Source organism: Tetrao urogallus (assembly GCF_951394365.1).
Source record: "Tetrao urogallus genome assembly, chromosome: 7".
Taxonomy (NCBI): Eukaryota; Metazoa; Chordata; class Aves; order Galliformes; family Phasianidae; genus Tetrao; species Tetrao urogallus.
Genome location: NC_136820.1, coordinates 19,460,974 through 19,473,925, shown reverse-complemented (window position 1 = coordinate 19,473,925; position 12,952 = coordinate 19,460,974). Strand labels below are relative to the sequence as shown.

General features: G+C 53.2%; 1 protein-coding gene across 1 annotated transcript; it reads left to right on the top strand.

Moving 5' to 3' along the window:
• Positions 1 to 7,104: 7,104 nt before the first annotated feature.
• EVX1 (even-skipped homeobox 1) lies at positions 7,105 to 10,375 on the top strand (the record flags this gene model as incomplete). Its single annotated transcript, XM_079538511.1, has 3 exons — positions 7,105 to 7,540; positions 8,898 to 9,145; positions 9,845 to 10,375. 3 exons carry the CDS (start codon positions 7,105 to 7,107, stop codon positions 10,373 to 10,375), a joined length of 1,215 nt encoding a protein of 404 aa, XP_079394637.1.
• Between the last annotated feature and the right edge of the window lie 2,577 nt (positions 10,376 to 12,952).

Genomic DNA, 12,952 nt, shown 5'->3' with positions numbered 1-12,952 from the left:
ATGCTCTTGGCCTGGAAAAATGATGCTAATGTCAGCTCGGAAAGAACCAGAAAATTTGTCCTGAATTGTGACACTCAGGGGGAGGCATCGGGAGGTGCCGGTGCCCCCCAGTCTCGGGGATGCCGCGGACTCGCTGTCTCCTGCCCTGCCCGGTGTGCCGCCGCCAGCCCGCTCCTGGGAAAAGGGCTTCTCTGTCGCGGGAAAAAAAAAAAAAAAAAAAAAGAATGGGCGAGTACCTGGCTTGGCTCCTTTCATCTCTGCGGCCCATCAGCAGTGGGGGGCGCAAGAAGACAGCAGTTTGTGTAGGGCCGCGGTGATCACAGCCGCGGACCGCCGGCCGGGTGGGAGGAGGAGGTGGGATGCGGCGATTGGCGCTGCGGGAGGAGGGATGCGGCACATGGAGGGGAGTGGGAGGCATGCGCAGGACTGAGCTGGCCGGGAAACAGGGATCTCGGCTTCGGCCGGAGCCCCGCAGAGCCAGGGCTGGGCGCGTTCCCTCCTCGAATCCTTCATGGATGCCAGAGACTTTGGGATTTGTTCCCGGCAGATGAGTCTCTGAAGGCGTGCGCTCCGAGCCGGCAGAGAACCAGAGCCGGCCAGCACGGAACAGCACTGCAGGGCAGCCCTGGAGAGAGCATCGTTAACCACGTCTGCAGCCTTCACACTATTAGCCGTGCCTCGGGCAGTACTGCCCTTCCTGAGAAACAACCCCTGCCTTTCCCTGCCAGGGCTTCCCAGTATGTGCTCATTTCCTCTTTCAGAAACAGCAAGCACACAGGCACTTGAGCTTTGCTTCTAACATTAGCCTTTCTCACGCCCGCTTTCAGGCAGGGCAGTTGCACGAACGTGCCTTGATTTCTCTCTCCCACACGATGCCAATACATCTGATAGTCTGTCTCTCAGCTGCAGGCTTCCCACCTCGGCTTTCAGGATTCCCTGTTTGTTCCTAGCTGAACTCAGTGCCCACTGACAAAAGTGTGTTGCTTACTGTGAAAGTTTCCTACACCTCTACTTTTGCCTTATTTTTATCTCATAGGCTCAATAGTCTTCCGAAGCATGATGCTCAGAGTGTACCCAAAGCTGAGCTCTGAGAGAACAGAGACAAGCATGGGTGTGCAAGCTTGATCCCCATCAGCACAATTCACCAGTGCTGCCATCAGTGCTCAGGGCACTGCTCCACACTCACCTGCCACAGGAGGCACCCCTGTCCCTGGCCAGTGGACCATGGGTTGGCCAGGCAGGGGAAGAAGAGGCAGTGGGCACTGAGGATGCACTCAGAATGCAAGCCCGGGGCAGAGCTGAGTGAAACAACTTGAAGTACTTGGCTAGAGCTCTGGGATGGACGTTCTGCTCTTGTCAGATAAACCTAGCCCATGAATGTGCTACCCCTGAGAGTACATGGATGTACTGGTGCAAAAATAAACCAGGCAGCCACAGCTGCTGTCAAGGTGTATCATGATAATTTGGTGTTATTTCAGCTTGAATGCCAGTAGTCAAAGTTTCTTGAATTCATGGCTGGGTGTTAAGGGTTTTGACTTTTGATTCATGATAGCAGATATTGGGTAAAATTTTCAGTCAAAGACAGTCAAAGTGTCCCCAAGGTCCATATTCAAGGTTTGTTTTTTGTCTGTTTGTTTATTTATTTTCCCCTGGGTAGAACTTGAATGAGGCAGAGATGGACAAAAGCTTCTGTCTCAGTCCATTAACTTTTCTCAGGATCATCAGCATGGAGTGAGGAGATTGCCATTGGGATGGATGTGCTAGGTAGCTGGATTTTCTTTTTTCTTCCTCTCTCTCTCCCCCACCCCCCACCCCCCTCCTCTGCCCTTAATTTTTTAGCTTCTTTTCTAGTATTTTTTGGTACATACCTTTCCATTCCTTCTCCCCCAAATGGAGTGTCTTTACATGTATCTGTAGTTTGTTCCCATGAGGTCATTTCTTCTCCTACATGAATCAAAAGGAAAATTCCCCTTCTTTCCAAGTGATGTACAGTTGTGTCTCTGGAGCAATACATCCACTTCAGAAAACACTTGAGTAACCAATCCCCTGATTGTGAGAGGTCCCTCAGCTCTTCAGAGAAACCTTCCATAGAGATTTCTCGATCCTTTCTTGGGGAAGAAAATGGTCCCCAGGATCCAAGTATACAAGCTGGGATGGAATCACAGAAGCATAGAATATCTTGGTTTGGAAATGACCTTAAGGCCCATCCAGTTCCAACCCTCCTGCAATGGGTAGGGCTGCCACCAGCTAAGGCTGCCCAGGGCCCCAGCCAAACTGGCCTTGAGTGCCTTCAGAGATGGGGCATCCACAGCTTCTCTGCACGCATTCTCTCTTGCCAGAGGAGATGGGGATTCCACTTCTCCCTCTCAGGGTCTATCCTCAGTGCTTTGAGCTTCGGCTCCAACTCTCTCCACCCTGGCTTGATAAGACTGGAAAAGTAGCTTTGCTTCAGCCCAGTGTCAATTTGGCCCATATGGAGCAGAATCAGGCCTAAAACTTCCCATGTCTGGGAAGGGAGGTTCTGCAAGAGGGAACAGACAGCTGCCAGCTGTAACTGCGTGCTGTGTGATGAGGCAGACACCAATGATACCGTGTGTGACGAACACCCCTCATGAATGCCCCATTCCTCCTGGGGCACAGACACCCATGATGGGGGCCCTGGGGATGTACAGCATGGAGAGCTGGGGGCTGAGTTCCCCTTCAGTTCAATCTAAAACAAAACAAAACAAAAAATCAAAAATCTTCAACATGGGATCCACCAAAATGCTGTTCATTTTCATTTACCTGTGCCTTCTGCCAAATGAAATTCACACCATAAATATTCTTCTGTTTTCAAATCAGTAAGTTTGCCACGCAGATTATGCTTTTACAGTTCACAGTAACACTAAAAAGATGCAGCAGTTTTATGGCTCTTGACAAGTCTGGAAGTGATAGCAACTGAAATCAAAAGCCCAAATTCCTTTACAATGTACTCACTGACAACAGTGAAGGAGATCTGGTTTCCACGAGCAAATTGTCCTGGTTGTTCTTGGAGCAGAACCGGGCCCTTCTTCTTCAGGTTTTGATGGAACGAGTTATAATCTCTGAAGCCTATGGTGGTGGCAGAGAAATGCTGCTTCTGGCAGCTAGCAAGGAAAACAATAATAATGAAAAGAAAAGCAGATGCCTTCCGTGCAGATGCCTGGATCCCATATTCGGAGCTACACAGAGGCAGATATCTGTGCTGGATCGGGTCCTGTAAATGACATTACACGCTCTCCTGGGCACATCCTACTCGCAGCTCTGTCCTCTCTCCTCAGTGCACTTATGTGTTATTTGCTGTCAGTCTATCAGCTTGTATTTATGCCCAGCATCATGCACCTATCATTCTCTTCTTTCCAAAGCTTCCACCTCTAACTGCGTTGTAAAAAATAGCCTTAATAAAACAGTGATAATTACGTCATTGTTGTTAACGCTATCCATTAAAAATGGAAAAATAAGCTGTCTGATTTCGTCGCCTGCTTGTGCTTTCATATCAGTGCTTTCTTTGGCACTAAATTGCTTTGCGATTTACCAGTGCTTTCTCTGTCTTAGGGAGACGACAGGGGTTGTGTTTCAGACGGGCTGTGGTTGCACCGTGGGATCACAGCCACCTCAGGACAGCACCGGCCTCGAGTCCCCGTATCCATTGACCGACGGGAGAAAAGGGATTTCCCGTGGCTAAAAAGTGTGTGATGGATTTTTCCTTCTCTGGACTCCACACTTGTGAGGGACACCTCTGATTTATGGCTATGTTACTCTGGAAATGTTTGAATGCCCCTCTATATTTTTTGGTTTGGGATGAGATTGTGTTCGTTTCCTGCTCATACATCAGGAATCCTTTCTGCCGCGATTTGTGCCTTCTGAATGCTGTCTCCCCGCTCTTGCCTCGGCCATAATTCACCAAGGAGAGCTGAAAGGTCGAAGGAATAAATCAGTTTGGAAAGTTTTGAGGGTAGTTCTGACGTCCAGATTGTGACCAACAGAGAGAGGGAGACTTCATAAAAATCTCAGTAGAAAAAAAAGAAAGAAAAAAGAAAAAAAAAAAAGAAAACCCCGTAGAGATATACTTTCCAATCTGCCTGGAAATTAATCCCAAATGAGGGAGTCTCCTTCCAAATCGGACTTGACAGATCTGTGGGAAACACAAGGCAGAGGCAAAGCCGGAGCCGTTCCCGGCGCAGCATCATTCACAGGGAGAGGGGAGCGGGACGGGACGGGACGGGCTGTGTGGGAAGGGGCTGTCGTGGCCGTGCATCCTCCTCGGGGCTGTGAAAATAAAAGCAATGCACGAAGCGCCGTGCTAATGCACTTTGAGCCCAGCAGAGCCTTTTTTTCTTTTTTTTTTTTCTTTCTTTCTTTTTCTTTTTTCTTTTTTCTTTTTTTTCCTCTTCACTAAGACTCCATTCGGGCCTTGAGCTCTGTGTTTACTCTTGGCAAATAGCTCTGCGTGTAGGGTGTCTGACTGCCTGTCCGTGTGTAAGTGTGTGTTTTGCAGCCCGTGCTGCCGCTGACTCACACCGCTCCTCACAACGGCCAGCAGCACGGGAGCGACAAACTCCGGGGGTGGTGTCCGGTGGGATCGGGCTGAGAGCAGGGCGAGGAATGAAGCAGCAATGGATTAGAAACGAAAATAATCAGATCGGTGGGGATCGGCCGGGGTAACCCGTGGGAACCATCGCGAGGGCTCCAACCTAATGCAGACAAGAAGATTTCCTGCAAACTTCCCGGCAGTCATCATGTACATCGGCCCGTCTGGGGAAGCTCCCCTGCGTTCTGCATTCGGCTCCTTGTTACTGTTTTAATCAGAAAGAGATATGAACGTCCCTCCCCTCGCTGCCCCAAAACTGGTAGTAATGGGGAACTGCGCAGACACAACAGACCTCCTCAACTACCTGCCTGAGCCAGGAGGGAGTCCGAAGGCGAGCTTCCCCGTGAGACCGGCTCTGAGCGGGGCCTCGGGAGAGGCGAACCCTTCACGCAGCCCTCAGAGGCGATGGTGACACGAAACTAGCCCGTAACGAAGCGGCCACCAGAGCCCCACGGGCACGGCGCTGCCCGAACTGCCGCATCTCGACACGGCTGCTCCGCTCCGCACTGCCCTCATCCCCGTGCACCGCTCCCCGTCCCAGCCCCGGCCTCTGGGAGCAGGAGGCGGTGGAGACGGACTGCTAACGTCAGTCCGTTCATCCCTTCTCCAGCAGCTGGGCCCGATTCTGCAGCCCGCTTCTGGGGCTCCCCTGTCCCTGTCCGCTCCCGGGAGCCGGACTGCGGCAGCGGGTCCTCATCCGGAGCGCGGAGGGCACACATCGGGTCTGAGGCTGGCAAGGGAAAGAAGGGGAAGGGAACCGAGCGAGGAGTTTTCGATACATAAGGCAACACACGTGTGATGAAATCAGTGCGGTCTGAGCGGGGTGGTGCGTGGTGTGTGTGCCCATAAACGAGTACGCGTGTCTCACAGGCAGAGCGAGAGATTGGTGGCAGTACCCTGTAAAAATTCCTGCTTTATCCCCCTGAAATCGGCATTCTATTGCTGCAGCACGTCTTCACCCATGGACCGAGAGGATGGGGAGTCTGTTTGTTTGTCTGTCTGTCTGTTTGTCTCTCTGTCTGCCTGCTTTCGTGCTTCCTGCTCGCGGGGCTCTACAGAAAATCCCAGCGTGTTTCCCATTGCTCTGCCCGTTCCCTACCAAAGCGACGTCACTTCAAATATGCCAGTAAATTCCTTACCGGGTAGGAAACGTAATTGGCTGAATGTTTTCTGTAACCCGACTAGCCAATAACGCTCCAAGAAAAAAAAATTGAGAACAATCTCGTTACGGCAGATGGTGAGAATGACCTGACACTACACGTGCGAGTCAATATGAACTCGAGATGAGATCCTTGCTGCACTCATTAGAAATATCGAAATACACCAAGGAGAGCACATATTTGGGGTGCGAGGTCTCTGATTTTCAGACAAGTGCTGTCCTTGTGGCTGCCCCCGTCATCTCTGGTTTGTAGCATCTGCTGATGAGAACGAGTTCTGGCCTTGATAATGCGAATTTCTCTCTGTATTGCTCTGGCAGAGCTTCTTCTCGCAGCTGTTCCTCCTGAAAGTAGATAACAATGTATGCAAAACTATTAAATAAAAAGTAGAAAGGGGAGGAGGACGAAAACCCTCCTAAAAGCGAATCGAAAATATGGAAAATGAAGGAAGAAATGAGACTAAATGATAAAGACCAGGTAGACAGACTACCTACAGTTACGACAAGTGAAGTCGGTTCTATCTTTTCCGCTGTAAAACGCAATAAATTTGTAACCGCATTTCCGAATTTTCAACTATCGTTTAATCTCAATCAAAATTCTACGAACGGGCACCGATACTTAATCAGAACGAGAAGCCAAGGCTGTTTCTACATTCGAATTCGAATGTCAGTAGCGCATTTCCTTATCCTCGAGTTTGCAAAGGATTCCTAACGCCTCATCCATGCAGCTCTGCGGAAGCCGATTGCCAGCAATAAATAATGCATCGAAGGAAGAGGCTTCGGTACGCATCTTCTCACTCCCAGGATGCGACTAGGGCTCTTCGCCTCGGTTTTACATCAAGGCGGTGGCTTAAAGCAATCAAAAGGCTCTGTTAATGGCCAAGCGGGGCTTCCCCCCGCGGAACTCTGCCCGCATGTTACAACCTCTTTGCAGCTCCGCTCCATATGCATCTCCCTTTCACACTTCCCTCTCCATAGCGGCTCCTACACCAGGTGCATCACGCGTTGAGCCCATTAGCTCCGACTCTTCCTTTCATCTTCCCCATGGCAGACGTTTCTATTTATCCGCTGGCAATCAATGTGTGGCGTCACCAGTGGTACTGTAATGACGACTGCACCATTGTGGATGACAGCTTAGAAAGAAGAGGGCAATGGTGATCCCTCCCAGAGCAGCACGGCACAGAGCAGCGCTCGCATCACAAGGTCACCCCATCTCCCCGCTGCTCCTCCGCACCGCCTGCAGCGGGTCGCGGGCTGCGCACGGGGCTGGGGCGGGAGCGGCGGGGAGGGGGGGGACGAGATCTGGATTTGTTTCCCCCCTCCCTTAAGAGAAGCCACGATGGAAAGCAGGAAGGAGATGGTGATGTTTCTGGAAGGGACGCAACTTGGCGCTCTGGTTGGCAAGAGGATGCCTAATTTGGCCGAAACGGTGAGGAGCCCCGCTCCGGAGCCGCAGGAGAAGATGATCCCTCGGAACTGCCTCAGCCCCAGACCTGGCCCCTTGTCGTCCCGGGAGAGAGGAGGAGGAGGAGGAGGTGGCGGCGGAGAAGACGAAAAGGAGGTGGAGGTGCTGCCGGGGACAGGGACGGTGCCGGAGAGCCGCTCGGCGGCGGCAGCGCTGCTCGGGGCCGGACAGCAACCCCCCGGCACGGAGCCCCCCTCTAGCAAAGGGCAGCAGAGCAGCTCGGACACCGAGTCGGATTTCTATGAGGAAATCGAGGTGAGCTGCACCCCGGACTGCGCCACGGGGAGCGCCGAGTACCAGCACAGCAAAGGTACCCAACTCCTTCCCATGCCTGCAGCCCCCTCCCGCTCCCGGGCCGGGGGGCAGCACCGGGGGGCGGGGGGCTGCCGGAGGGGGGCTTCCCCTCAAAGCCGGGGCGGGGGTGGCGGGGGGATTCCCTTCTCCAGTCCATCCCTCGGCCCCCGGCTTCCTGGCATCGAGCGGCTCGCTGGGGAGGCGGAGGGCACGACAGCGGGCAGCCGCCGCGCCCCTGGAGGGCAGCCAGGTTTCCCTGAGCATCAAATCCGCAGCCGGTCCCGCAGGGCCCCTGGGTCAAGAGCCCCCCGCACCGATCCTTTTATTTTATTTTCGTCCTTCCCTACTACGCGGACGGTGCTTTCTCTAGGAAACCCCTTCGGATCTTCCCCAGCGGCGCGGTTCTGAGCGCGAAGGGGGTGGGCACGGGGGAGCAACATCAAACGGGTTTTCTGGCCGAGAGCTGTTTGTGGTTTTGCAGGGTGAAATGTGCCCGGGCGAGTGCGGAAGCGCCCGTAAAGACCGTAAAATCGCTCGCCGACTCCTGCCTGCCCCGAGTGCGGCAGAGAGGTCCTTGTTTGCACGTTGAGTTAAAAAAAAAAAAAAAAAAAAGGAGAGGTCCAAATTACCTTGTCACTTCTGTGTCTCGATGGCGCCAGCTCGGAAATGGTCCCAATGAATTAATTGCCTTTGGTCTCGGGCACAATGAGAGAGAGTTGCATTTGAAAGAAAACGCAGCGGCCAGGCCCCTTCTCCCTCAGCCCCTTCTCCCTATTCCCACCTTCTCATCCCGGCGGAGCCCCCCCAGTCCTAACAACGATCCGCTTCTCTCCTCTCCCCGCTCCTCCATCACTCGAAGAAGAAGCTGGGAAGTGCGGACGGCGATGTCTGCCTCCATTCCGTCCTTTAGGGGCTCTCGGAAAACATCCCACCTCGAGCTCTGGAGGCTGAGCAGAGGGTCCCCAGGGCCTGACCCCCTCCCCGGCGTGGGGGCTGGGCTCCTGCCCGCCGACTGCTCCGCTCCCGGGCCCTCACTGGGCTGCGGGAAGGCCTTGGGCACACCTGCCCTTCCCAGCCCTCGGGGCCGGGGATGCTGCGGCAGCCTCCGGCTTCACAGCGCGGGGATTGAGCGGGCGGCCCGGCGGTCACTGCCGGGGTGCCGTATGCGTGTTTTGGGTCATCACCCCTTTCTCCAGCCCCGCTTCTCATGGATATCTCCCAAGCATCCCTACTCTAGGGGAGCAGGCATAAAAAAAACACAAACGGGAAGGCGTGTGGGGGAGAGGGCAGCTCTATGGGGTGACGGGCGGGGAGCATTCCCCCATGCCCACCCATCTCCCAGCATGTGTCCCTTCCGCTGGCTCCACTCTTAGGCCAGTGCTCCGAGACTCGGGCCGGCAGCCCCGGCGGCGGCGGGGATCACCCCAAGGGCGGCGGCGGCGGCGGCTCCCAGGGCCCGCTGAGCTGCAGCGCCAGCGACCAGATGCGCCGGTACCGCACCGCCTTCACCCGCGAGCAGATCGCCCGGTTGGAGAAGGAGTTTTACCGGGAGAACTACGTGTCCAGGCCCCGGAGATGTGAGCTGGCGGCTGCTCTAAATCTGCCAGAAACCACCATCAAGGTACACACGGCTCGGACATGTTTCCAATTAGCACGATATAAATCTATATAGCCAAACTTCCTTGCAAAACTCGGGAAAGCACTTCGCCAGCGCAGCCCTCTCTCACACCCCCGCCCCCCGCCCCTCTCCCGGCCCTACCCGCACCCCGCAGCATGCGGCATTGCGGGGGGAGGGGGACGACGCGGCTCCGGGGCCATCCCAGCCAGCACCGCTAATCCGGTCTCTCCCCACTGGATTATAGCTAATCTTCTCCTCAGCCCAATCCAAAACTCTCTCGGCTGTCGAGGGAGGGAATAGGAGGGCAGTAGAAGCTCCGAATCTCTTTTTTCCCCGCTCTGCTTCGCTATTTGCTGTAACATTCGCACCACATAATAATAAAATTAGGAAAAAAAAAAAAAAAAAAAAAAAAAAAAAGGAATCCCAGGTAATTCTGTCTGCAAGAGGCAGAGCGGTCGGGTTTGCCCGGAGGGTTCCCTGGAACGAGCCCCTGTGGAAGAAAGGGAGATAAGCACCCAAACGAGGCAACCCCATTGGGTCTCTCTCAGGATTCACAGAGCTTTAAGCGACCCCTTCAAGGAGCGGGGGCCGTTGCCGGTGTCGGCTCGGCCACGGGGAGCGGTCCCGGGGCTCAGCCACGCACGGAGCCGGGAGATGCGCGGCAGCGGCGGGTGACGGCTGTGGCCTCCCCTCTCTCCGCAGGTGTGGTTCCAGAACCGGCGGATGAAGGACAAGCGGCAGCGCCTGGCCATGACCTGGCCGCACCCGGCGGACCCGGCGTTCTACACCTACATGATGAGCCACGCGGCCGCCACCGGCAACCTGCCCTACCCCTTCCCATCCCACCTGCCCCTGCCCTACTACTCCCACATGGGCATCGGGGCCACCTCGGCCTCGGCCGCCGCTCCCTTCAGCACCCCGCTGCGGCCGCTGGACACCTTCCGCGTCCTGTCCCACCCGTACCCGCGGCCGGAGCTGCTCTGCGCCTTTAGGCACCCCTCTCTGTACCCCGCCCCGAGCCATGGACTCGGCAGCGCCGGTGGCAGCCCCTGCTCGTGCCTGGCGTGCCACGGCAGCCCGTCCAACGGGTTGGCACAGAGACCCGCCGGGTCAGACTTTACCTGCTCGGCCACCACCAGGACGGACTCCTTCCTCACTTTCACCCCCTCGGTGCTGAGCAAAGCCACCTCGGTTTCCATGGACCAGCGGGAAGAAGTACCTTTAACGAGATAAAGCTTCGTCTCAGGGTTGTTCAATAATTCGCCCCTTTCCCGGGTGCTCTTCGAGTTAATGTACGTACGGTTGATGTTTATTTAATCGTGTTCTATCCCCAGAAGTGGACACCTATGGAAAAAAAAAAAAGAAAAAAAAAAGAAAAAAAAAGAAAAAAGAACAAAAAAGACTAAAAATAACTCAGTCTTGAAAGGATTTACATTCCATGGGGGAAAAAGAGAAAAGGAAAAAAAAAAAAAAAAAAAAAAAAGAACAGGGACGAGCAGTGGTTTATCTCGGAGAAGGGTTTTAAGCACGGAGAAGAAACAAGATCTACCTGAATGAAACACATTTCAGTAATGCACAGAGATGAGCGGGGACTTTCTTGTCGATTGACGGACTTACTACCGGGGCCAGAACTTCTGCGGGTTACAGCAACCGACCTTATGCACAGAGCTATGGGACTGAGAGGGGAAATCTGAAATACTTGAAAGAAACATTATCTCGATAACGAAATGGCTGGTGCGCATGAAGAAAGCAAAGCTGCGATCTACCGGGGCGTTCAGAAAATAAAACCAACGATCAAACAGCAAAACCAAAAGGTTTCAGGATTGCAATTCAATAGTATTATCCAGTAATTTCTATAGAGAAAAACAATGCTTTGCCATAAAGAAAAAAACTGACATTCTGTACATTGCTATCGTGATTTAATTGCATTCTTTACTGTCCCTTGTCTCCTCCTTCGCTTTGAGCAGAATTGCAGCACCGCGTCTCCTCTTTCATTCCAACTTTTAGTTTTAAGAGGTAGACAGGAATTGGCAGGGAAAAAAGAAAAAAAAGAGAACACGAGCTGCTGCTTCTCTACGGGTCAGAGCTATTTGTCCTTTAAATAACAACGTCCTATTATCAGTCGCTGAAATGTGCACACACCGACGAAATTAGCAAGTGATGTATATGTAAGAAGGGTTTTTGAATATCGAATGTACAATGTTCCGTGAGCAGAGCCCCCGTGCCAAACGCTAACAAGCCGCCAAGGGAAGAGATTAGGTGACAGGGAGCAGCACTCCTTCAGACAATCACCAGTCTGTAAATTGGAGCAAAGGCGATTTCCTTTCCTTTGTACTGCCTTCAGTTCTCTCACTGACTTCTCCTGGATACGGCTCTTTGCCATCCTCCCCTCCATATCCCCCCCCCCCCCCCTTTTTTTTTTTACATTTCAAGTGCTGTTTTTTATCTCCTTCCCCACCCTGCTCTTTGCATCTGTATGTGCCCTTCACACTGTTCTCTCTTCCTTCTGGAGGAGGATTTCTTCCGCATACCCTCCCCTTTCCCCTTCAGGTATTTCGGAAGGAGGTAGCACCATCGCTTTTGCTCGGGTTTCCGTCAGCCTACAGTTCTGAAAGCAAACACGCACACCGAGCTGGGCTGAAGTTCCTTCCAAAACAGAATTTGTTTATTTGACTCTATTTTTAAATAGCCCAAAGACCGTCATCATTTGTTACCGTGTCGGAACAAAACGCAGTACCATCACAGTACCACCACCGCTAACCGCAATGCTGACAGGCACATTTAAACGACACATCATCCACATTTTTATTGCGCTTGTTTAAAAAAAAAAAAAAAGATAAGGAAAACAAAAAACAAAAAACCAACCAACAAAGCGTTGCTTAAGACGAATTTCACCTCCGTGCAGTTGCGGCTCGCCAAGCAGGAGGACAAGAGCTGGCCGAACCGAGTCGGGCTGACACCTCCGCTATCGGCTGTGCACTCAGCTGCTGAGGACCTCCGGTCCGTTGTCGCTCTGTCCTCAGCGCAGGGAGCACAGAGCAGCTCTTCGCTGCAGTGGATGGAAAGCAGGGGAGAGACACGAGCGTGCCAGGATATATTTTTCCAATCTAAAATTGTTTATTAGAGCCTTTTGTTATAAAACAGATCCAAAGTCATCATCTTTAAATCATTAAGGGCAGATTGTTCCTCCCTCTCTGAGCGAGATGTCCTCATGGACATGGAAACTGATGGCCCTTTTTGGACACTCACAAATAGACTTCCCTCCCCCCACCCTCTGGAAATAACAACTGTAAACAGCGTCCAAGGGCAGAGCTAGGGAAAATCTTGGCTTCCCTCCCCCACGACTTTGCCTTTTAGCAGGCTCGAGAAAAAAAAAAAAAAAAAAAAGAAAAAAAAAAAAAGTTCGGTAGGACAGGAGCTAAGGAGCGACCCAGAAGCCCTGGCAACGCCGGGGACAGGAGGCGTCGGGTGGGTCTGAGTGCCAACACCAGTAAAGCCGGGGGGATCCTGAGTGGCCGCAGTCCTCCTGCCGGCCGGGCAGAGGCACCTGCTGCCATCGCAAGGCACGGTCACCCCTTCTGGGATGCAGCGGGTTGCAATGCGCAGTGAGCTAGGGGGGCCATATGTATATACATACATACAAATATACATATTAAAATATATATACACGCATATACACGTGCGTCAAATACACGTATTTTATATAGATGGGGGTGCGTGATTTGCGTGTGAGGAGGAACGTAGCCATCCCGCACCACCTCTGTGGGTAAAGGGGACAGACCTCGTGCAGAGGCACGCACGGAGCACGGT